Source organism: Felis catus, chromosome B3, assembly GCF_018350175.1.
Source record: "Felis catus isolate Fca126 chromosome B3, F.catus_Fca126_mat1.0, whole genome shotgun sequence".
In the NCBI taxonomy this organism is placed as follows: Eukaryota; Metazoa; Chordata; class Mammalia; order Carnivora; family Felidae; genus Felis; species Felis catus.
In genome coordinates this window covers 7,139,360-7,161,210 of record NC_058373.1, presented here as the reverse complement: position 1 = coordinate 7,161,210, position 21,851 = coordinate 7,139,360, and the positions used below count along the sequence as shown (strand labels likewise).

Sequence of the window (21,851 nt, the reverse complement as noted above, 5' to 3'; positions counted from 1 at the left end):
TCCGTCCCGGGAACTACTAGAACGAACCATTCCAATATGGGGGGGGAGGTGAGCGAAGATATCATGTTAGACGATTAGGGAAAAGGGAAGACACTCCCAGTTGGTACTATAAACTGAAGTTATTGCGGAGTATTTAAACTGGAACAAAAAAATCTTTAATGAACCCTTTGAAGAGGAATGAGATGACTTTCCTTCTAAGCCCCCCCCCCACAAGCGCTCGTGGTGCTGGCGCCGCTCCAGCTTCGCCAGGTTCCGGGGTCGCGCGGACGGGAGCTGACAGGGGTCAATTCAAGTCATGCAGGTGGTTCGAAAGACGGGGTCTTGGCTCTTGTGGTCTTGGGCTCGGTCACCGACGCCCGGGTATGAATGATCACCCCCTCCGAACCCACCTCTACCCCCGCGACTGCGCTGCTGCCCGTGTCCCTGAGCCGCCCGGACTGCAGTAGCCGTTAGGCCTGGACCTCACCGAGATTTCCTTCCCCGCAGGGTCGTGCCTGGGGCGCCAGCCTCCACCATCCGCACCGGCGCCCGGCAGCTACAAGATGCGGCGGCCAAGCAGGAAGTTGAGGAGAAGGCGGCCGCCCCAGCTCCGAGCCGCAGCAGCTTCAGGTGAGAGCCACTTAAGTCTAGCCCACGGAAGACCCATTCCACCGACCAAAGTCAGAGAACCAGTCAATCCCCTACTCTGCCACTTGCCATCTTTGGGACCTTATGCAAATTAATCTCTCAGACTCAGCTTTCTCGCCTACGAATGGAAAGGATACCGAGAGACGCTGTGAGGATCACATGAGATGCGCCTGGGCACAAAGTGGATGCTCTGTTAACAGTCTGATGAATGAATGAGTGAATGTCGGAGGTGTAGGGTAGATGTCACCTTGTTTCCCTCTGAGGGGTATCCCGGGAGACTAACAGTTTTCCCTGGGCTCGGATACAAAATAGAAAGCGGGGGAGCGGGGCGGGGGGTTGGGGGGACAGGAGGCTCTAGGCTGTGGTGTAGATTATTGCGTTGGTGCAGGGTGGCTTTTGTGCTGAGCCCTAGGGATTGGCACCTTGCTTTCCATCAGTGCCACCACCCCTGTGTGCCATCACATGCATTTAACACACGTTTACTGAAAACCTATTTGGTGCCAGGCACTGTGCTAGGTGCTGAGAACACAAATACAAAAGATCATTCTTCGCACAAGCAGTTCCCAGAGTACTAGGGAAGACAGATGTGCAAGAATTTTCAGCGTAATGTGGTCAGTAGTGTACTGGAGGTAAGAAATGGTTGCTTGGAAGTGTGAAGGAAGAGATGTCCCACTCCTGAGGAAATCAGGCAAGTACTGCCAGGAAGATAATATGGAGCTAAGAACTGAATTGAACGGGAGTTCAGCTGGACAATGTGAAAAGGATCATTTTAGGCAAAGCTAATATTCTGTGTAAAGGCATCGGTATGAAAGAACGTGGTATGTTCGGGGGCGGGGGAGAGTGATGGCAGAGGAGGGCAGCAAAAGAAGGAGTAAGAATGCCGACGTCTTCTCTGTAACAGTGGGGCTTTCACCCTGAGCTGCTGAAAGAATTTAAGCCAGGATCCTGCTGGAGTCTTTCAGCAACATCAGGCATTGTTTGAGGTATTGGGACACATCCGTGACCAAACACCCCAAAACCCTGCCCCCATAGAACTTAAGTTCTAATGGATAGGAGACCAATAAATAAGAAATACGTACAACACGAGGACATGACATGGCGAGAGTGTGTCTGTTGTCCAGGAGGAAGAGTAGGAGGGTCAGTGTGGAGTGAGGAATAATGCAAGAAGGGGAAGGGGGTGAGTGGTGCAGCAGGCATGCAGGGTTGCATCTGTATGGCCTTGTAGGACTTCGTGAGGACTTCAGTCTTGACAACTGAATGAGTTGGGAAGCCGCTGGAGAACTTTGAGTACAGGGTTGACATGATGTTTCTTCATTTCAAAGAGTCCCTTTGGCTGCTGTGTTGATATTGAACTATAGGGAAGCAAGGATGGAAACTGGGAGGAGTCCTGTAAGCTATTAGAAGATTATTGAAATAATCCAGGCAGGAAATGATGGTGGCTTGGACCAGGGTGACAACTGTCTGGGTGGAACACACAGAAAGTGACGCCAACAGGATGTGTCCGTGTAAGGTGTGAGAAAAGGAGAGGAATGAAGGAACGATGTAAAATTTTTGGCCTAAACGGCAGGAAAGGTGGAATTGTACCTAAGACAGGAAGATTGTAAGAGTTTGGTTTTGGGGGGTTATGTTTGAGGTGCTTAACATCCAATGGAGATACAGTGTAGGCTTTTATTTATTTTTTTTTTTTTTTAATTTTTTTTTCAACGTTTATTTGTGGGACAGAGAGAGACAGAGCATGAACAGGGGAGGGGCAGAGAGAGAGAGGGAGACACAGAATCGGAAACAGGCTCCAGGCTCTGAGCCATCAGCCCAGAGCCTGATGCGGGGCTCAAACCCACAGACCGCGAGATCGTGACCTGGCTGAAGTCGGACGCTTAACCGACTGCGCCACCCAGGCGCCCCAGTGTAGGCTTTTAGAAATGGAGTTCAGGGGACCGCTGGAGCTAGAGACACACATTTAGGAGATTCATCGTATAGATGGTGTTTAAAACCACAAGACTGTACAAGGTCATCAAGAGTATAAGTGTAGGTAAAGAGAAGAGGTCCAAGGACTGAAACCTGGAGTCTTCTTATGTTTAGAAATTTAGGAGATGACGAAGAACCAGCAAAAGAGACAAAGAAGGACACTCCACAGAAGTAGTGAGAAAACCTAGAGGGTTTTTTTTTTTTTTTTTTTTAATGTAGTTCAGGGGCAGAGAGATCAGCTGTGTCAGATGTTGTCGATAGGGTAAGTCACTGTGTTGATGGCAGATCTGCTTATGGGATTTAACATCGTGAGTTGGTTAGTGACCTTGCCTAGAGCATTTTTGGTGGAGTCATAGGGCTAAAGTCTGATTGGAGTGGGTTCAAGGAGAGCAGGAGATGGAAAAAAACAGCAAGTACAGTCAGTTCTTTTAAGAGGGAATCAAGAGATGGGCAGTAGCTCCGGGAGGCTTTGGGATCAAGAGGTTCTTGTCTGTTTTCAGGTTGGGGAAATGACAGCATGCTTTACCGACGGGAAGGATATGGGGTGGAAACGTTGCTAGAGTGGTGTCCTTGAGAGGCTAACACAAGTGGAGCATCCAAACAGAAGGCAAAGATTGTGGGCACAGATGTTTGGTAGAGGAAGCTGGCAGAGATTCTGATTGCCTGTATTTCCCTGTCAAGGTCATCAGCTGGCTGTGAGGAAACAGAAAGCAGGCGGAGGTTGAAGGAGACAAAGGAAGGTATAAAGCATCATCCAGGAGAGTGGAAGGAGGATAATTGAACTGGGGACATGCATACAGAGCCAGTCGCCAGGCAGTGCTGAGGGCCCACTTGATGTCAGAAGTCATTAAAATAAAGCGGTGGCTCTCAACTGGGGCGATTGGGCCTCCAAAAGGACTTTTAGCAGTATTTGAAGACATTGTTGATTGTCACAACTCAGGACGCTGGAGGGACAGCGGATAGAGGCCGAGGACATTGCTGTACACGCCACAGCGTGCAGGCCAGCCCCTCACAACAAAGAATTGTCCTGCCCAAGATGTCACTAGTGCTAAAGTTGAGAAACCATGATACGTGGAGAGGCCAGTCGACACTGGTGTGTATTTTTCTCTAGTCAGCTGTGCAAATGCACGCCCAGGCTCAGAACGGCTGCAGAGATGGGTCGGCCGGGGTTAGGGTTTGCCAGGAGGGTACGATGGAGAGGAGGCAGAGGATTGAAGGGGTATGCGAGGGAGTGATTGTAATGATTGGCCGGTGGTGGAATTTACTGAAGGCCAGGAGAGAAGTGAAGGCCTTGGTGGGGGGAAGCATACGAGTGGGGAGAATCAGTGGGCTTGAAGGGTTCCCGGAGTGAGGTTCTGTGGGTGCGCCTGCATCCGGTGGCCTGAGTGGTGCTTGAAACCGAGGTGATGAGGCTGCAGACGTGGTAATGACAAAGGCCAGGTATGACCACAGGAGTAAGTAGCCAGGCTAGGATAGAGGACACAGGGTCACTGGAGAAAAGGAGGTCAAGAAACAGAAGCCGTATATACCATATATACAATTATGATAGGAGTGGTGAGCCAGGAGCTATGACCTCTGCGTTTTTCCACATTTATTTACATTTAAAAAAAAATCCTCTCCAGCCGCAATGAGAAAGTGGGCTGAAGAGCAGGAGGCCAGGCCTTCTTTATCCGGGAGCGGAACTGCAGACTCCCCTGCCCAGGTTCCAGCACCTGCCAGGCTGTCAGGGTCAGTTTGGGTTGGTGGCATGCAGGGCCCAGCACACACCCATGCCTCAGGTGCTTGCAGTGGAAGTCAGACCCCCCCGCCCCCACTTTCCAGCCCTTCAGCAGAGAGAGCAGCGGCTGTTTTCAGTCCTCACCCTTCCAAAGAGACGCCGTGTATGCAGGCCTCTCTCCCTCTCCCTGGTATGAGGACGGGTGTGAAGAGGCTGCAGACCGGCGCCCGGAGGCTTTGTCTTTCCTTTGTCTGGGCTTCCCTGCGGTGAACCACTCATTCATCTGTACAGTGGACCTGGTTGGCTTAGAGGCCCTATCTTGTCCGTGCCTTCGATTAAAATGGTTCACATTCCAAACCCTCCCTAGCTTAGAACCCTTGCTGTGTATAAAAGGCAGTGCACTGGTATGTTCAGTCTTGGGTAACCTTAAGTTTCTGGACCCCAAGTCAGTAGGGGAAATGATGATGTTTTAAACATTGATGTCATCGCAGAGCCTCATCCACTGTCCGTCTTGGCTTGTAGGTTGAAAAGCCAGTGACCTGCTGAGGGGCTGAATCACCTCCACAATCTGCCCTAGCAGGAGGGAGCACACTTGTAACTCTTGAATACCGTTGTGTTATTTTCTGTTTTGTTTTTTGAAACTATCTAGGAAAGCAGGTGGGGCTCCGGGGCAGGACCGTGATCCTCTAGTAGAGTATTTTCTAACCCAGCATCCACTGAATTTCAGGAGGCTGTGGGAGGTACAAACACCGTCTGATTCCTGCGTGTAGGCGGGATACAGCAGTAGGTTTACTCAGGTCTGGAATGTTGAGTCACAGCTGTGTGTGTTTGAATAAAGAAAGCACAGTGTGGTGAACAGAGCTTTGAACTGAGGCAGGTCTCCTAAGCCCAAAGCCTGGCTTCCCTTGCTCACCCTGCTCCCCTATTTGTACCTCCGTGTCTCCACCTGCAAATAAGAGTACTGACCTAGAGATGGCCAGAGGACAGATTCGACTGAGCTAGAGAAAGAACTTGAGCCCCACACAACGTCTAGGTCACTGCTCTCAGCTGGAGTTCACATCTGCCTCACCAGGGATATTTTAGAAATAGATTCTCGGCCCCTTCCAGAAGTCAGGCATGGGGCCTAAGCATCACAACCATGTGATTCTGCCGTTCAACCAGCTTGGAAAACTGGGCCCCTGCTCAAATCTGGCCAGTTTCCTGGTTTTTCATAAATAACATTTTACTGGAACATTGTCCCACCCGTTAATTTACCGTGGTCTGTGGCTGCTTTTGTACTCCCAGCGGCAAAGCCGAGTAGTTGCAACAGAAACTTCATGGCCAGCAAACCCTAAATTGTCTATTATCTGGCCCTTTACAGAAAAGGCATGCTGACGTCTCTCATAGGGGATACTGGCTTGGTTTTTGGGTTTTTTTTTTAATAGTAATGATATATTATTTTGTCTTTTTTTTATAAAATAGAGAGTCAAGATGCCACCTAAAACCAGAAATAGAGATTTGACCTTATTTTTTTTAATTGCAGAGAGTGGCCCATAGAGAATTGAAAATAGTGATCTGATCGTACAAGAAGGGACAGGGGAGGGTCGAGAGCGTGGATGAAATCCTCTTCTCCTAGCAGAAACTCACTAGGAGTGTCCAAAGTCGGCACACAAGAAAAGACCACTGAAGCACGGTGTTCACCCATAATGGCAGTGGCACCGGACAGATTGGGGGCAGCTGCCACAGGAGCAGGTCCAGGTGGCAGACTGCTGTTTTTTGTTGTCTTAAAACAAAAAAAATCAGGATTCACCTAAAGTGTTTCTTTAATTGCAGCATTTACCCTCCAGTTCCAGGACAGGAGAGCCCTCTGAGGTGGGCAGGAAAGAAATTCGAGGAGATCCCGATCGCACACATTAAAGCATCCTACAACAAGTAAGTGGTAGGATCGCCTGGGCAGGTCTCGTGGGGGCTTCTGTCCCCTTCGTGGGGGAGGGCAACCCCGGTGGGGAGGGAGGGCTGAGTTCCACAGGGCAGTGTTGATGCACAGCCCCCCCCCCCGGCACTCCTCCCTCCTTTTTTGGGGGGAATCCACCTCTGTCTTTATAAAGTTTATTCAGGGTGCCTGGGTGGCTCAGTCATTAAGCTCTGACTTCTGCTCAGGTCATGATCTCACGGTCTCGTGGTTCGAGTCCCATATCGGGTGAGATTGAGCGTCTCTCTCTCTCTCTCTGCCCCTCTTGGGATTCTCTCTCTCTCCCTCACTCACTTGCACCCTCTCTCTCTCAAAAAAAGTTTACTCAGATTTCACGAGAGTGTGAACTAGGTTGGGCATACTACATTGATAAGCTTTCTTTGCCTTTCTTGGGAGTAGTATTTCCTGGTTCTGCTCCAGAGCTGGAGAGAGTGTTTATTGAGGTGTTTGTTTAGTGTTACTTTGTAATGGGGAACAGCGAATGGGTGATACATAAATGAGAGAGGCGGTTGAAGAGTATGCAGTTTATTTACAAACTAACCAAAATGTCAATCTCCAAATAAGCATTGTCCCTTTGAAGTACTCGCCTTGGGCCACTGTGCGTTGACCTCTCACCTTGTAGGGCTAAACAAGAATAGTGATTTAATGTGACAAGACTAGTATTCTGAGTGGCTGACAGGTGGGTGCCCAGGGACTTCCCGGCTGTGTATTGGCAACAGAAGCCTTGCTGACGTTGAGGACAGCTTTGCAGGCCAGGCCCCCACATGGAGGTGGGGTCACTGTTTGCTCTCAGCCTGCCCATGACACGATTCAGAGAACCACATGGGAGACTGTTGGTGGTCAGGGATGGGGTGTGGGGCACACGTGAGACGCTGCAGGATTCACCCAGCATTCGTCTGATAAGCTCAAAGTGAGAGCAGCCAGATTTCTGGCTCCCCCTCTCCGGCTAATAAGGATGTGGGTTAGCTGTGCTTGTTCGAGCCTCTGTGGCCCACCCTGTCCGTCTGCTGAAGTTGTGTCGGAGACAGGCAGCTCTCTTGCGCTCTGTTCAGTACAGAAAACCCAGGAAGCCCTGCCAGGGGAAATGGCAGTTCGTAGCCGGGCCAATAAGGTCATAGCCAGGCCAGCAAGCAGACTGCCCGAACCCGGGCAAGCAGACTGCCCGGGGCCGCCTAGGGTCCCCTGAGCCCCGTCAGGCCAGAAAGCAGAGCAGTGTTGACCGAGGGGAAATAAGTATGTCTAAGTATTTCTTTTTTTTTTTTTTTATGTTTATTTTTGAGAGAGAGAAAGCATGCGCATGTGCAGGGGAGGGGCAGAGAGAGAGGGAGGTCGGCTCTGCACTCACAGCAGAGAGCCTGACAAGGGCTCGAACTCATGAACCACGAGATCATGACCTGAGCCAAAGTCAGACACTTAACCAACTGAGCCACCCAGGCACCCATGGCTAACTATTTCTTGAAGTCAGAGATGACTATAAAAAAAGTTTCACTTCTCTAAAAAAAAGTTTTTTGGTCATGGAACAGTGTCATTAGCATTAAAATTGTCCAACAGGAGGGTCGCCTGGGTGGCTCAGTTGGTTAAACGTCTGACTCTTAATCTCAGCTCAGGTCTTGATCTCAGGGTCATGGGTTCAAGACCTACGTTGGGCTCTGCACTGGGCATGAAGCCTACTTAAAAAAAATTATCCAATATGGTAGTATTGCTCACTTTTTTAGGTATGATCATGGTTTTGTGGGATTTTTTCAAAGTCATTATCTTTTAGAACTAAATACTGAAATATTTACCGATGAGATGTTGGGTCTCGGATTTGTTTCAAAATAACCCATCGTGGGGAAGACCAGAGTGGAAACAGGATTTATAGATGAGACTAAATTGGATATGAGTTAATAATTCCTGAAGCTGGGTGCTGGGCCCATGGGTGTTCATATACTTTTCTATTTTTGTATATATTTAAAACTTCCCCTAACAAAAGCCTTTTTTGGGTTTTTTTTTTAAGTTACCTGATATAAAACATCTAACTTCTTAGGGAAAAAAGCCAAACAGGGATATCAAGTCTAGACACTGGCCACAGGGAAGACACTAGGAGGGAAACGTGCCACCCTTCTGGATGACACTTGCCCACTCCAGACTGTGCAGCCTGTGTTAGCTCGGCCTACTAAAACCACCACAAACAGGGACTTAGACGGCAGACGTGGGTGCCTCACGGTTCCAGAGGCTGGAGTCGGGCATCAGGGAGCCAGCGCGGTGGGGTTCCGGTGAGAGTTCCTCTGAGTCACAGGTGGCCGGCTTCGCGTTGTGTCCTCACACGATGGAAGGGGTGAGGGAGCTCTCTGGGGTCCCTTTTATAAAACAGAGCACTGACCCTGCTCGCGGGGGCTCTACCCTCGTGACCTACTCACCTCTCAAAGTCCCCTCCTCCAAATACCGTCACATTTGGGATTAGGATTTGAACATGAGTTTGGGGAGGACACACACATGCAGTCCATACCTGAGCTGTCCTTAGATTCTGTGACGTGTCAGATTTTGACGGGGTTCAGGGGGTGATTGGGACCCTTCCTGACGCCTCCTGTAGGAGTTCAGAACATTCATCTGACAAGTTCAGAGGGCACTCAACTGCTAGTTGAGTGCCTTTCTCTTTCTCAGCCAGGCGTGCAAGGGCCTGGCTTAGTGTTATTTCCCTGACCAGTGCTGTGTCCTGTGTGCCTCCCTGCTTTCCCAGCACGCAGATCCAGGTGGTCTCTGCCACCCACCAGCCCCTCGCCCGCGCGTCCTGTGGCACCGAGGGATTCCGGAATGCCAAGAAGGGCACCGGCATCGCCGCACAAACAGCAGGCATAGCTGCGGCCGCGGTAAGCGTGTGTCTCTCTGGCGCCCCCTGCGGTGTGTGCTGGTTTGTGCAGGCCTGATCCCTGGGAGGGAGCTTCTCCTTGAACTAGTCCCCCAGGAGCAGTGGTGTTTGCCAACTGTTGTTCGATACCCTAACATCGGGGGCAGTTTGAAGGGACCTCTTTTCTCATGAAGTACCAATCTGATTGTGAACTGCTGCAGACCTTTCTAGAAGCAAATTGGCAGTGTGCGCCTATTTGTATATTTATTGACCATCTGCTGTACAGCAGGCACTCTGCTTTCGTGATCTTTCCTCAGAGGATGTTCAGTATTACCCACGTTTTTAAGAGCCAGTTAAGATCCGGAGTGTGGGCCTCGCTCAGAGTAATTGGTCTAGGACCACGGCCTATGCCCGGGCTGCCGTAGCACGGGCCTTACAAAGGTTCACACTCTGCCAAATTGGAAGTATTTCCTGAAGGAAAACTTCAGCCTGCAAACAAAGCTGGATGCCCCAAAACAGTATTTGCTATGTATAAATGACCATCAGAATGTGTTAAGTGTCCACCACTGGACAGACTGTATACACTAAAATATGCCACCATTAACAGTGAGCTCTGCATGGCAGGTTGAGTGGACTTCTTTGTGTTTTCCAGACTTTCTATAATGAACAGCCTTTATAATCAGGAAAGAAACTTTTCAATGATAACCCTTAAAATTTAAAATAACAGTTTTTAAGTGGGTTACTTAGTATTTAGGCCCAACCTTAAAAATCTGCATTCGCTCCCCTGAGAACACGGAAGCGATATTTAGAAATCTCCATCAGGTGGCAGTGCTGACCTAGGGTTTGACAAGTTCCATGCTCTCTGCCGGTGTCTGCCCTGCACTGTGGCCTTTGCTGCCTTCCCTGTGTTCTGCCTGTTTAAGGACGGGGATGCCTCTTCCCTGCAGCTCATAACCCTCTTGGTCCCGGTAGCAGTAGCAACAGATCTGATGGAGCAGTTCTCTCCCTGGAGCACTGACACTCTTTCCTCCTCTCCAGAAAGCTGCCGGGAAGGGCGTGACCCACATCCGAGTGGTCGTGAAAGGCCTGGGGCCAGGGCGCTTGGTAAGTGAGCCGGGGTCTCCGCAGGGTGTGCGCATCCTTCCTGAGAGAAACGGGGCTTGAGCGCAGAGTCAGGAGACTGGGAAAAAACCCTGTGGTGGATTTCCATGAGGGCTTCAGTTTCTTTCTGGTCTTCGAACCTACTAAGCTTCTCAAAAGCATGCCCAGATCACTTAGTTTAACTCATCAGACACTTACTGAGTGCCTGCTGTGTGCCAGGCACTGGGAATAGAAAGGTGCTCCCTGGGGGCTGTCACAGACGGACCCCTCGGCACAGACAGCAGGTGCAGTGGTAAAGCTTGTGCCCAGCGTGTTGGGTGCCCATGGGGTATTTCCCCAAAGGTGACATCTTTACTGACTTTTCAAGAATAGCAAGGTATTAGCCAGGTGTGGGGGGAGAGAGAGGACATTCCAGGCAGAGGAAACAACAAAAGTGTAATGCTTACAGGGTGTTGGGGTTTACAGATACTCTTAGTTGTCAGATTCCAAAGCACACGGTGGGAAGTGGTCGGTGCACCTAGAGAAATGGAAGCATCGAGGACGTGGTTAAGGGGTTTGGTCGGGAGTCCTTTGGGAGAGATCAGAGTCAGGATTGTAGGTATGAAAGCCCCACCCCGGCCCTCTCCAAGGCCCGTCTGGACATGCTGGGTCACCGTCTCTGGGACCATGCCATTCTACTGTTCCTTCTGCCCCTTCTAGTCTGCCATCAAGGGACTGACCATGGGGGGCCTGGAAGTGATCTCAATCACAGACAACACCCCCATCCCGCACAACGGCTGCCGCCCCAGGAAGGCTCGGAGGCTGTGACGGAAAGGAAGCCTGCCCCTGAACGTGACCTCAAGTCCCGCCTCCAGCTGGACCTCGTAGAAAGCACACTGTCAGAGCTCTCTCCAGAGGAGGGCTTGCCGGAGACCCTCAGGGAGTAAGACAGAGCTTTGCCCCCTTATGTGGTCTTCTCACTTGTTCCTTCGACTGGAGACCGGTACCCAGAAGTGACTCAAGAGGAGCCCCAGGGTGGCTGATGCCCAGACTCCAACCAGGAAATGCCGCCTCTGCTCTGGAAAAATAAAAATGTCTCTACACTTGCAGTGGTTCGTGCGTGCTCTCTTCCAGAGTTGCAAACAGCGTTCCCCGCTGCCTTCTGACAGTGAGAAAGTGATCGTGGGTCGAGGTGAGAGCCTAGACAGAGGCTGAAAAGGGAAGTCTGAGCTGTTGTTTATCAGATAGCCTCCTCATTGGTTTCAGGTATTTCCTTTCGGGCCCCAAACCGAGGGCTTTTTGCCTCCTACCTCTGGAGTATCATGGGAGTAGAAGATCCCACTGTTAGCAGACACGTCTAAAGTTCACACCCGTGGTGGAAGAGGACCCTGCCTGAGCTCAGGTTCCGTAAGTGTGGACGGTCAGAGCTTCCCCACAGCGAAGTCACCTGACGCCCACCCAAGCCCTTCAGCATCTCCAGCACCCAAGATTGGGGGACCCTAAAGGGAAGAGATAGAGGGGTGTAAGATGGGATTCTCTAGAAAATCGGGTGGGCGGAGGGTGGGCAGGAGCAGGAGTTGGTGGGGAGCCCAGAAGGTGTAGACACCAGTGGGCTCAGCCTGGGAACCCCAGGCAGGACTGGCTGCTCGCTGATGGGCTCTGGGCTCCCCGAATACCACGCGGGAGCTGAGGGTGAGGGGTCTAGAGACCCTGGGGCTCTGGAACCCCCGGAATACCACACGGGGAGCCAAGGGTGAGGGGTCTGGAGACCCGGCAGGAGGGACCCGGCCTCCCTGGACAGCCGGCCAGCATCCAGAGCATCCACACACGCCGTTTCTCCCACGTGAACAAGGCTGCAGGAAGGGCCTGCCGAGCACAGAGAGGTGGGCGCCGTGCAGTCCCACATCTGGGCCCAGCCGGCCAAGCAATGTCATCTGCCTGAACTCCTGGGACTTCATCCACAGGCGCTGTCTCAAAGAGGAAAGCACCTGTGATATGCAGGGTTAGAGGGGAGAAAGACCACAGGCTGAGCGTGAGTTTAGAAGGAAAAACTGTCTCCCTACCGCCTTCTCTTCTGTCCTCGGAAGGACCTGAGGCTGACTTGTGACCCTTGACTGAAGAAACCCAGCCGGAGGCTTGTCGGGTTAAGGCCATTGCTGGAAAGTGGTCTGTTGTCTCAGCAAAAGCACGTAAACAGGATTCATGAAAAACACGAGCGCTCACACAGCCCTTGAGAACGGCTCTGTGATTTGTTGGGGTTTAGCCTTTATTCAGGTGGGCAGAGGACCGTCGGACGGTTTATCAGGCAGGGCCCAAGCAAGAAACAAACGGTTCCAAAGGTTTAAGAGAGAAGTTTAACGAAGGTTCTCCACAGAGGTGTGGGCAGGGTTGAGGGAACGAGCACGGCCGCGTTCCCGTTCTAGCAAGAGCCAGAAGCCCTCCCACCCGCAGCTGCCAGGGGCGGGGGGGAAGCACAGTTCCCAGAACCTGGCCGTGGGGAACGCAGCCTTGGTCCCGGAGGCTCGGCCTCACAGGCCACAGTGGTGGTCCCCATCCTTCCTGAAGAGCAGTCCTCTGTACGCTAGTTTTAGAAAACGTTCTCTTAATCACAGCGGGGCTTTGAACAGGAAGATCACGCCCAGGAGAGCCTGCAAGCACAGACAGGACACCGGGGCCCTAGAGGATCGATGGTTTTTGGTCCAGAAACAGATGCCTGGCACTGCCTCCAGAGCCCACGGTCAGGGTATGCTGGAGGGTGCACGCCGCGTTGGTGTGAGCGCTCCGTGCACGCCGTGGTGTGCAGGCTCTGTGAGGCCAGGCCAGGCTCCGGTGCTCTCTTAAACTGTAGTATGGTCTTGACCTCTCAAAGACCTGCTCCCGAGCCCTCCCTCCCCCCACCCCTGAGAAGACTAAAGCGCGTGCACCCAAGTCTGACTTAGTAAGGCAGTTAACCATTGACCTGAACTGCTGGCCGCCCCATCCCCTGCGGCTGCAAACCCTTCCGAGCATCGGGCCCCACGGTCCTGAGAACACAGGTGGGCCGTGTGCTCACACCTTCCCGGGGGGCAGAGAACAGGCAGAGCTGGGCGGGGGGTCCCCACTCTGCACCAGCAGAGTGTCGGCATCAGCTTGTGTGACGACTTCCTCGTTTCCGGGCAGCAGGGCCCCGGACTCTCTATGAGGCACCTGCAGTTTTGCCCCAACCGCCTCCGAGCCAGTGGCACAGGACTGGCTCCGTCACGGAAGCCTCTCTGCTCCCACGCAGGCAGAAGGGCAAATACGACTTCTCTCCTTTCCGCAGAGACCCAGTGTTTTCCCTTTTACCAGCCAAGGTCATCACCTGACACGACATGTACCATCACCGCCGAAATAAGCCTGCTTCACACTAGAGCACCTGGACGCTGGTAGAACATCCCTGCACGTTAAGGGAAACCATTCTCCAATTACCTCTGCCTGCAACCTTGCCCTGACACGTCCATTCAAAAAAACCCACAAAACACGCGTATATACCTTCCCCCTGGGCTCCCTTATTATTTTTCTCTACTTGTTTTTCCTCTAGTGGATAGACACACTGCTTTTTAAATCTGAGTAGTATCAGCCCCAAGCAGAAATTACCCATTCAACCGAATTAAGCAAACATAGGTTATTTTTTTTTGCACAAACAGGTTGGGCACCGGGGGAACAGAAATGCCGTGACCGTCCTGCATGAAGCTCACAGTCTGGGGAAGCTAGACAGACACGGGGCCAAATCAGAAAGAAGTTCCAGAAAAGAGGCATGAATGGCCTCGGTGTTTGAGTGTAAGAATGGCCCCCTCAGTTTCAGGGACAGAAGGGAGGGCTTTATGGGGGAGATGGCAAGCAAGAGAAGCCACCGGACCGGACTGTGTCCTTAGGATGGAAAGCTGGCAAGGCAACACAGCCCAGGTGGAGGGGTCAGAGATCATCGGGTTACTGGGTGTAGCTTGGTTGGCATGGAGGGGGTGGTCCCGGGGTTCAGACCGGATAGGAGGACAAACAGAGGGAGAAGCTTACGGAAGGAGTCAAACACCTTGTGGCTACACCAAGAATAAAGGGTAGGTCCAGCAGATGCGGAGAAGGGGAGGTGGGTGTGGAGAAGGCAGGAGACAAGAAGGAACTCCAACATTAGGAACTTTAACGCTCGCTGTTTACAGCCGATGAAATTGGGTAGGTAGGCATCGTCTAAGATCAACTGGAAATAAGAATCCCAGAGGTTTAAGGCAGGAAACTATGAGCTGCAGACAGAGTTGTCCGTCTTAATGCTGATGCCACAAAGGGAAGTCGGAAGGGGACAGAGAAGAAGGCTGTGAGAGCAAAGGTCCCTAAACGAAGCCCAGTGGCCCAGAGAAGAGGAAGAGCAACCCCTTCCCGTGGCCACCGCTGTGTGTGTGAGGTGCAGGGTTGGGGGAGCGGAGCTCTGGGGGCCAGGGAGGAAAGGGAGGGGTGGCAGGAGTCCCGAAGCAGAAAGCAGGCTGTGCGCTGGGATGGGGGTGCGGGTGGGGGGGAGGGGTGCAAATGGAAGGGGCCTGTCATGCCTGGAGGAGGCAGGGACAGGGACCCACCATAGCCCCGGTCTGCACGGACAGAATCTGGGTCCAAGGTCTGCTCTGCTTCTAACCTGCTTTTATATGGAATATAAAAGGTCAGAAAGCATGAAGAGATGCTCAGTCTTACCAGGGAGCAGGAAATGGGAGTTAAAATGCATGACCTTCCTTCCCCAAATGATGCTAATCAAAGCCATGGTGGGGCCGAGACTGCCCAGGAAAAAAGTAGAGAATGAGGAAAGCAGGAGGCTGACTTGTAAGAGTTGTAAATGCTCCAAGAGGACAAGGCTGCAAAGCAGGCGGCGGGGGGGGGGGGGGGGGGGGGGGGGGGAAGCGGTCAGAGAGGCAGCAGGTGTGGTGTCTCGGGAGCCAAGGGACAAAGTGCAGGCTGTGGCTCAGAGCTCTAGCCAGGTGAGGACCGGGCAACAGCCACCTGGATTTGGCAACACGAAAGTCACCGTCCGCCAAAGGGAGAGTGGCTGGGGGAGCGTGGGAGGTGAGGAGAGAGGCGGAGGATCCTGGTAACGTCTGTGTCGTGGCTACAGGGAGCGTGCCAGAACACCCGCACTCTCCCCTGAGAAGTGGCGGGCCAGGAGTCGGGGTGTGGAGGCGCCCCGGACCTCGGGGGGGAGGAGAGGGAAGTGGCTCGGAGCTGGGGAGAGGCAGCCCTCAGCAAGGTGGCGGGAAGCCAGGCCTCAGGGGAGAGGCAGCCCGCGTGGGGCTCCCTGTGACAGGCGTGCCCACTGTAAGTTGGGGACAGCAATGCTTGACTGGTCATCAGCAACTGAAACAGAATGTCCTTGCAATCAGCACACAGGGAACGTTTCTCCCCACCTACCCCACCACCACTGCCCCCACACGCCATACAATTGTTCTGAAGTGAAATAAAAGCGCTATTCCTCTCTGAGCCCTTACTGGGGGGACTAGAAATAGCTAGAGCCTCTTCAGAAGGAAGTTTGGCAGTATCTGTCAACACTTAGGATGTACAGACCTTTGGCTTCAGAATTCCCTTCGAGGAATAACATCCTGGGGAGCCAGAGGCGCTGTCCCAGAGAACATTGTCCCTGTGCAATACAAATGCTCCACCCCCCCGCTGGCTTGTTGGCCACTGACCCCATGTGGCTCTTGAGAACCTAAGATGTGGGTAGCATGACCAAGGAGCTGAATTTGGGGTTTTATTCAGTTCGGATTAACGGACACGTGAACAGAAACGTGCTGGTGGTACCTACTACCTTGGACAGTGCAGTTTAGATCCTGTTCATGGGTGTGGCCAGTATATGCAAAGATACAGATTTCCTGAAGCACTGTGAGTAAGGGCCAAAAACTGCAACCAAAATGTGCATCAATAGCGGGCCAGTAAAAGACATCACGGTGCATCCATTATAATGGAGCGTTAACCCTGAAACAAGCCAACATGTATCGCTGAGTGAAAGATAAAAGGGTCCAGGGGACAGTGTGCATAGGATAGTCACTAATTTTTGTACAAAAGGGCAGGATATGGGGCTCCTGCGTGGCTCAGTCGGTTGAGCACCTGACTTCGGCTCAGGTCATGATCTCACGGTTCACGGGTTCGAGCCCTGTGTCGGGCTCTGTGCTGACAGCTTGGAGCCTGTCTTGGATTCTGTGTCTCCCTTTCTCTCTGCCCCTCCCCTGCTCGTGCCTGTCTGTCTCTGTCTCTCAAAAATGAATAAACATTAAAAAAAATTTTTTTTTAAGGGCAAGCTAGGTGTACGTAAATGTATATGCATTAAGAACCTGAGAAGACAGACCCCAAAATGGCAGTGTCTCTGTAGGGAGAGAAACGGTAACTGGGAAACAGGCGGAGAGGAGTCTTCACTTTGTATCTTTTTCACCCTTAGGATAGGGTGCCTTGTAAACACTGGTGCTTGTTCAGATTAATTAATGAACCAACTACAATAAAATAGAAATAAAGGACCGGTTTGTAAAAAAAAAAAAAAAAAAAAAAAAATGTATAAAAGCTGCGAAGTTAGACATTATATATAAATTATCTGCTAAAGTATGCACACAACATCATTAATGGATATTTTGACCCACTCGGACCCTGTAACGCACCCCACCCCCATCCTGCAGGTGGTCCGGTATTTGAGGGAAGACATCTGACTTGGCTCAGAAATGTGTTGTGGTAATTAATCTGGCTTCTCCCCTCTGCCTGCCTGGGTTCAAATTAAATTGTGCACACGCTCTGCGATTTAGCATAACAAGTCTTGCCAGAGAAGCCGGCCTCGGTGTCATTATTGCTGGGCTGGAAGGGGGGGGCAGACAGAGCGAAGTGCTCTGTTTCCATAGTGCCCCGTGGCGGCTTAACCACCATGGATTTGCGTAATCCCCTTGAACGGAAACGAAATGTCAACGAAGGGGCAGCCTAGTGTCCAGGGGGCCCTGGCCGGCAGAACAAATGTCATCTAGACCCAGATGAGCACAGACTCGGCACACAGGCTGTCAGGCCACACTCCCCACCCCACCCCCTCCAGACCTCAGGGTCCCCCTCAGGTCAAAGAGGGGGTGAGTGGGACGCAGCTCCGGCATCCCAGGAGCCCACAGATCATTCATGGAAGGCCCGGGTCCTGACACACTGGTGGCCACACTGGGGGAGAGCCTCTGGGTTCTCCACAGACAGAGGCCTGACTGTGTGTCCCAGAAGTGCAGTTAGCCCTTCTCCCCCTAATCCTGTCTCCCAGGGGCCTTCAGGCTCCTCCAGCTGCCCGTCCCTTCCAGCCTGCTGAGGTGGGAAGGGCTTGGTCGTTGGAGACCAGCCCTGCCTCATCTGAACCTCAGCCTCTCCACCTCCCAGGGCTGTTAGGGGCATTTGCTAAGACCACCGTGTACTCTGCTGTATACAGCAGGTGCTCATCCAGGGTGCCTGTGTCCCTCTCACAACTCCTGTGGGCTCTGGGCAGTGTGGGCACCGGCTGGGAACACGGTGGTGAACACAGGTGTGGGTCCAGCTTGCTGCCATCATCATTATTACTTTTTAAAAGCTTTTTTTTTTCCTGTGATTTTTTAATCAGAAAATGTTCTGTAGGAGCCAATCACCTGTCCTCCTGCTCCCTTAAATCCACTCAACTGTAGATTAAGCCAGATTGTTAAAAATTTGCAGCCAAAAATTAAATTAAAAAGCCAAATGACTCAAGAGTCTATCCCTCAAGGGTTTTTCTTCCCTCCTTCCTTCCTTGAAAATCTATCAACACTCAGACACAATATGCCTGAAACCTGGTACCTGCCCTAAGCAGCTTTGAGGCTAGTGAGAGAGACAAATTCTGGAAAAGACCATTGTAATACCACTGGTGCTACCACAGAACAGGAGCACGTGTGTGTGTGTGTGTGTGTGTGTGTGTGTGTGTGTAAGCACGTGCATGTGGGAGCACATGTGTGACAGTAGGTATCAAGGAACACTTCCTAGAGGAGGTGACATCTGAGCTGAAGATAAGAGTAAGAGAAGGCATGGGGCGCTTGGGTGGCTCAGTTAAGCGTCTGACTTCAGCTCAGGTCATGATCTCACGGTCCGTAAGTTCGAGCCCCACGTCTGGCTCTGTGCTGACAGCTCAGAGCCTGGAGCCTGTTTCAGATTCTGTGTCTCCCTCTCTCTGACCCTCCCCTGTTCATGCTCTGTCTCTCCCTATCTCAAAAATAAAAATAAAGGGGCGCCTGGGTGGCGCAGTCGGTTAAGCGTCCGACTTCAGCCAGGTCACGATCTCGCGGTCCGTGAGTTCGAGCCCCGCGTCAGGCTCTGGGCTGATGGCTCAGAGCCTGGAGCCTGCTTCGGATTCTGTGTCTCCCTCTCTCTGCCCCTCCCCTAATTGAGTTCTGTCTCTCACCACCACTACAGCCCCCATATTCCATACGATTGTTCTGAAATAAAAGCAATATTCCTCTCTCCAACTCTGACTCTCTCTCTCTCTCAAAAATAAACATTAAACAAATAAAATGGAGGCAGCGTCTGATTGCACAGACAGAAGAGGGGAGGCCGGGTGGCCACACAGACAGAGATTGGCAGAGATGCGGCCACAGCCAAGGAGCACCTGGGGTCACCAGAAGCTGGCAGAGGCAAGGAGCGGACTCTCCCCTAGAAATGAGATGAGAATCTGGTAGAAAAACCACAGCAGTTGAGACTGTCGGGCAGGGCTCATCCAACAGAGGTCCAGGAGGCACAACTGCTATTTCCGGGTGAAAGAGGGCCGAGAAGCACCAAGCTGTCACCGGTAATGTCTCACGGAAGGGACCTGGAGGGTGGCAGTGGCCCCAGCTCCTCACAGGCACCCAGGAACAGATGGCCCCAAGAGGGCCCTGCACTGGGGGGCAGAAGGGGCTCCCTTCTCGGGCTCTACTTCCCGGGCCCTCTGAAAATGAGCCTCAGCCATTGGGATGACCCATCTCTAGCCCCTCGGTCACGCGAGCTGAAGACAAAGCTGCTTCTGGGGGAGGAAGGACAGTCAGGGGATCCTGACAACTGTCCCTGGGAGCAGGCACATGTTTTTGTCCTGCTGGGATTGGGATAATTGGGGCACTAACAGAAATGCATTTCTCGCCTATCTCCTGTCTGATTGAAAAGTACTTTGCGGTCATTTAGAGCCCTCACACCCCCATAATCAGAGCTCAGTCGCTCTGGCAGAGGCAGGAAACTGGGTCACCAAGTGGGCTCCAGGACCTCCCAGGATGCAATACCCACAGAGTGCAGGCCCACCCACCCTCCAGACCCCCCAAGGACATGGCCAGCTCTGTGCAGGCCCTGGGTGAGGGACAGGTTCAGGAACGGGCTGGACTTGGATGGAGTCTAACAGGGTCCGGTTTCCTTTTTCTCCCATCACTGCCTCAAATCGACTATGTCAGACCTCCTTTTCTATAGCCCTGAACCCCATCGCAGGAAGATTCCATGGCTTCCTGGTTACTTTTTTTTTTTTTTTAGTTGGCATACAGTAATATTAGTTCAGGTGTACAATATGGAGATTCGGCACTTCCATATATCAGCCGGTGCTCATCGCGACAAGTGCCCTCCTTAGTCCCCATCCCCTATTTAATTGTAAGAATAAGTCCCAGGGGCGCCTGGGTGGCTCAGTTGGTTAAGCGTCTGACTTCGGCTCAGGTCACGATATCACGATCCATGAGTTCGAGCCCCACGTCGGGCTTTGTGCTGACAGCTCAGAGCCTGGAGCCTGTTTCGGATTCTGTGTCTCCCTCTCTCTATGACCCTCCCCGTTCATGCTCTGTCTCTCTGTCTCAAAAATAAATAAACGTTAACAAAAAAAAAAAAGAATAAGTCCCATTTGGGGGCACCTAGGTGGCTCAGTCAGGCATCCAACTCTTGACTTGGGTTTGGGTCATCATCTCACGGTCATGGGTTCGAGCCCCACATTGGGCTCTGTGCTGACAGTGCTGAGCCGGCTTGGGATTTTCTCTGTCTCTTGCTCTCTGCCCCTCCCCTGCTTGCTCGCTGTCTCTAAAAAACAAATAAAAATAAAACTGAAAAACAAAAAAAGAGTAAGTTCCATTTGGATAGTTACCACTCCCTTTCAGAGACTCAAAGTCCAGCCCAACCCATAACAAAACTTCAACCTCATGGCAGCCCAGAGCTTCTCCCCCACTCTCCACCCTGTGTCTGCAGCCTGTCTCCACTCCCCCGAGCACAGGGTTGAGGGGAATGCAACGTGGGGGCAAGGGGCTTGGAGAGTGCCTTGTCCTCCTGTCTGGGGTTCTCTTGGCCGACGCTAGCATTCACACCTCCATAGGACAGGCTGGCGCTTGTACAGGTCCATGGGGGCTCTCTGGAGACCAGTCCCATCCACCCAGCCACCGATGCAGGGACCTCAGCCCTGGGCCCGTGGTGGGCATGGAGTTGTGCTGTCCACACCCCCTCAAGTAAGGGGGTTGCCCAGCTGCCAGGAGCTCCATCAGCCTCAGGGTCGCCTGCAGAGAGCTGCCTTGAACCAGTCACACCCTTCCAAAGGCACACCCACCTACAACGACCTATCTGACACGAGTGAGCGAGTGTGCACCTGGCCCCCTCAGCTCCAGGCTGTGGGGCCTGCACCACCTCTGTTCGACCCTGCTCCTCCCCTCCCTTCCACAGGCCTCGATGCTGGGCCACTCCCTAATGAACAGTTTGTACCCAGGGCTGTCACAGAGTCTGCTCCCCAGAGAACCCCAACATGACTGCTTCAGCGACAAGCATGTGCACTCCGTGACTGACCTCTCCCACCATCTCAGCACCCAGCCTCCTATGGAAGGAAGATGAGGCCATCCCCTCCCCCCTGCTTTGGTTAGGGAGATACTAGATGTTTTCCAGTTCTGCAGGTGTTGAGGGGCGGTGTGGCAGGGGCGGGGTCCCCATCCTTAAGTCAAGGAGAGACAGTGGTCTGAGGTCACCCACGCCTGGGCCCTTCCAACGGCACTGTAAACACCTAATTTCCAGTAACAAATCCTTTTCAACTTAGAGCAGCCAGAGTAGTTTCTGTTTCCCGTGACTGTACTTTTTCAAATTTCTAATCTCTTCCTTTGCCCGGATGGGGGGGGGACAGTTATTGGGTTGGTTCTGCTATCTTTTATTACATCCCACGTGGATGTGACTGGTCCTCCTCCAGGACCGTGCACGTAACTCTCCAGGAGACCCTTGTTAAAATGTAGGTTCTGATTCTGTCGGTCTTGGATAAGGCCCAAGAGTCTGCCTTTCGAGCAAGTTCCGGGTAACAATGCCTTTGCAGTAACCGGACCCCTGGCCTGCTGAAGGGCACAGCTGCAGACTGTGAGGGAACCTGGCATCTACTGTGCTCAGCTGCGGGCCTTTATCGCAATTCCAAGGCAGCAGGAAGTAGCCCCCTTACTGTCCTGCACAAGCGGGACCAGGCCAGGTGAGCGGGGGCCACAAAGGTGAGTCAGACACACTCGGGAACCTCGAGGATCACAGCCAGCAGTCTCTACTGTGCACAGAGCCTCGTGAGTGATGGGGGACACAGCCGCCTGCCTCCTCCATACCTTGTGACCGAAGGAGTCTAGCTTCCCAGGCACAGGTCAGTGGTGCTTCCTGGTGGGACTGGGGTTTCCGGTCGTCAAAGGACCGGCACTGCAGAAGCACAGGGGAGAAAGCGGGCCTGCCGGCTGGGGCTGGGA

General features: G+C 52.5%; 2 protein-coding genes across 5 annotated transcripts in view; one reads left to right on the top strand and one right to left on the bottom strand.

Moving 5' to 3' along the window:
* Positions 1 to 73: 73 nt before the first annotated feature.
* MRPS11 (mitochondrial ribosomal protein S11) lies at positions 74 to 11,276 on the top strand. 2 transcript variants are annotated; one of them, XM_023254937.2, is made up of 6 exons: positions 74 to 301; positions 487 to 609; positions 6,122 to 6,220; positions 8,980 to 9,109; positions 10,126 to 10,191; positions 10,888 to 11,276. In XM_023254937.2, the coding sequence occupies exons 1-6, from the start codon at positions 159 to 161 to the stop codon at positions 10,993 to 10,995; spliced, it is 669 nt and encodes a 222-aa protein (XP_023110705.2). In that variant the 5' UTR covers positions 74 to 158; the 3' UTR covers positions 10,996 to 11,276. The 2 variants fall into 2 exon arrangements, with proteins under 2 accessions (XP_023110705.2, XP_003986865.2); XM_003986816.5 differs by having other exon boundaries at positions 200 to 360.
* The window catches only part of DET1 (DET1 partner of COP1 E3 ubiquitin ligase), a 58,880-nt gene continuing 43,798 nt past the window's right edge, over positions 6,770 to 21,851 (bottom strand). The window contains exons 5-6 of one of the 3 annotated variants that reach the window (XM_045058833.1): positions 10,635 to 10,705; positions 6,770 to 10,231 (exon numbers count right to left, since the gene is read on the bottom strand). In XM_045058833.1, the coding sequence (XP_044914768.1) occupies positions 10,660 to 10,705 (46 nt within the window). In that variant the 3' untranslated portion in view covers positions 6,770 to 10,231; positions 10,635 to 10,659. Of the gene's footprint in view, positions 10,232 to 10,604; positions 10,706 to 21,851 lie in introns of those variants that run through there. The other 2 variants (XM_045058835.1, XM_006932270.5) reach the window with 2 other exon arrangements.

Coding starts and splice junctions, on each gene's coding strand:
- MRPS11 (XM_023254937.2), top strand. CDS start 159: ATGAACCCTTTGAAGAGGAATGAGATGACTTTCCTTCTAAGCCCCCCC. Junction 610..6,121: donor CCGAGCCGCAGCAGCTTCAG/GTGAGAGCCACT, acceptor CTTTAATTGCAG/CATTTACCCTCCAGTTCCAG. Junction 10,192..10,887: donor GCCTGGGGCCAGGGCGCTTG/GTAAGTGAGCCG, acceptor TGCCCCTTCTAG/TCTGCCATCAAGGGACTGAC.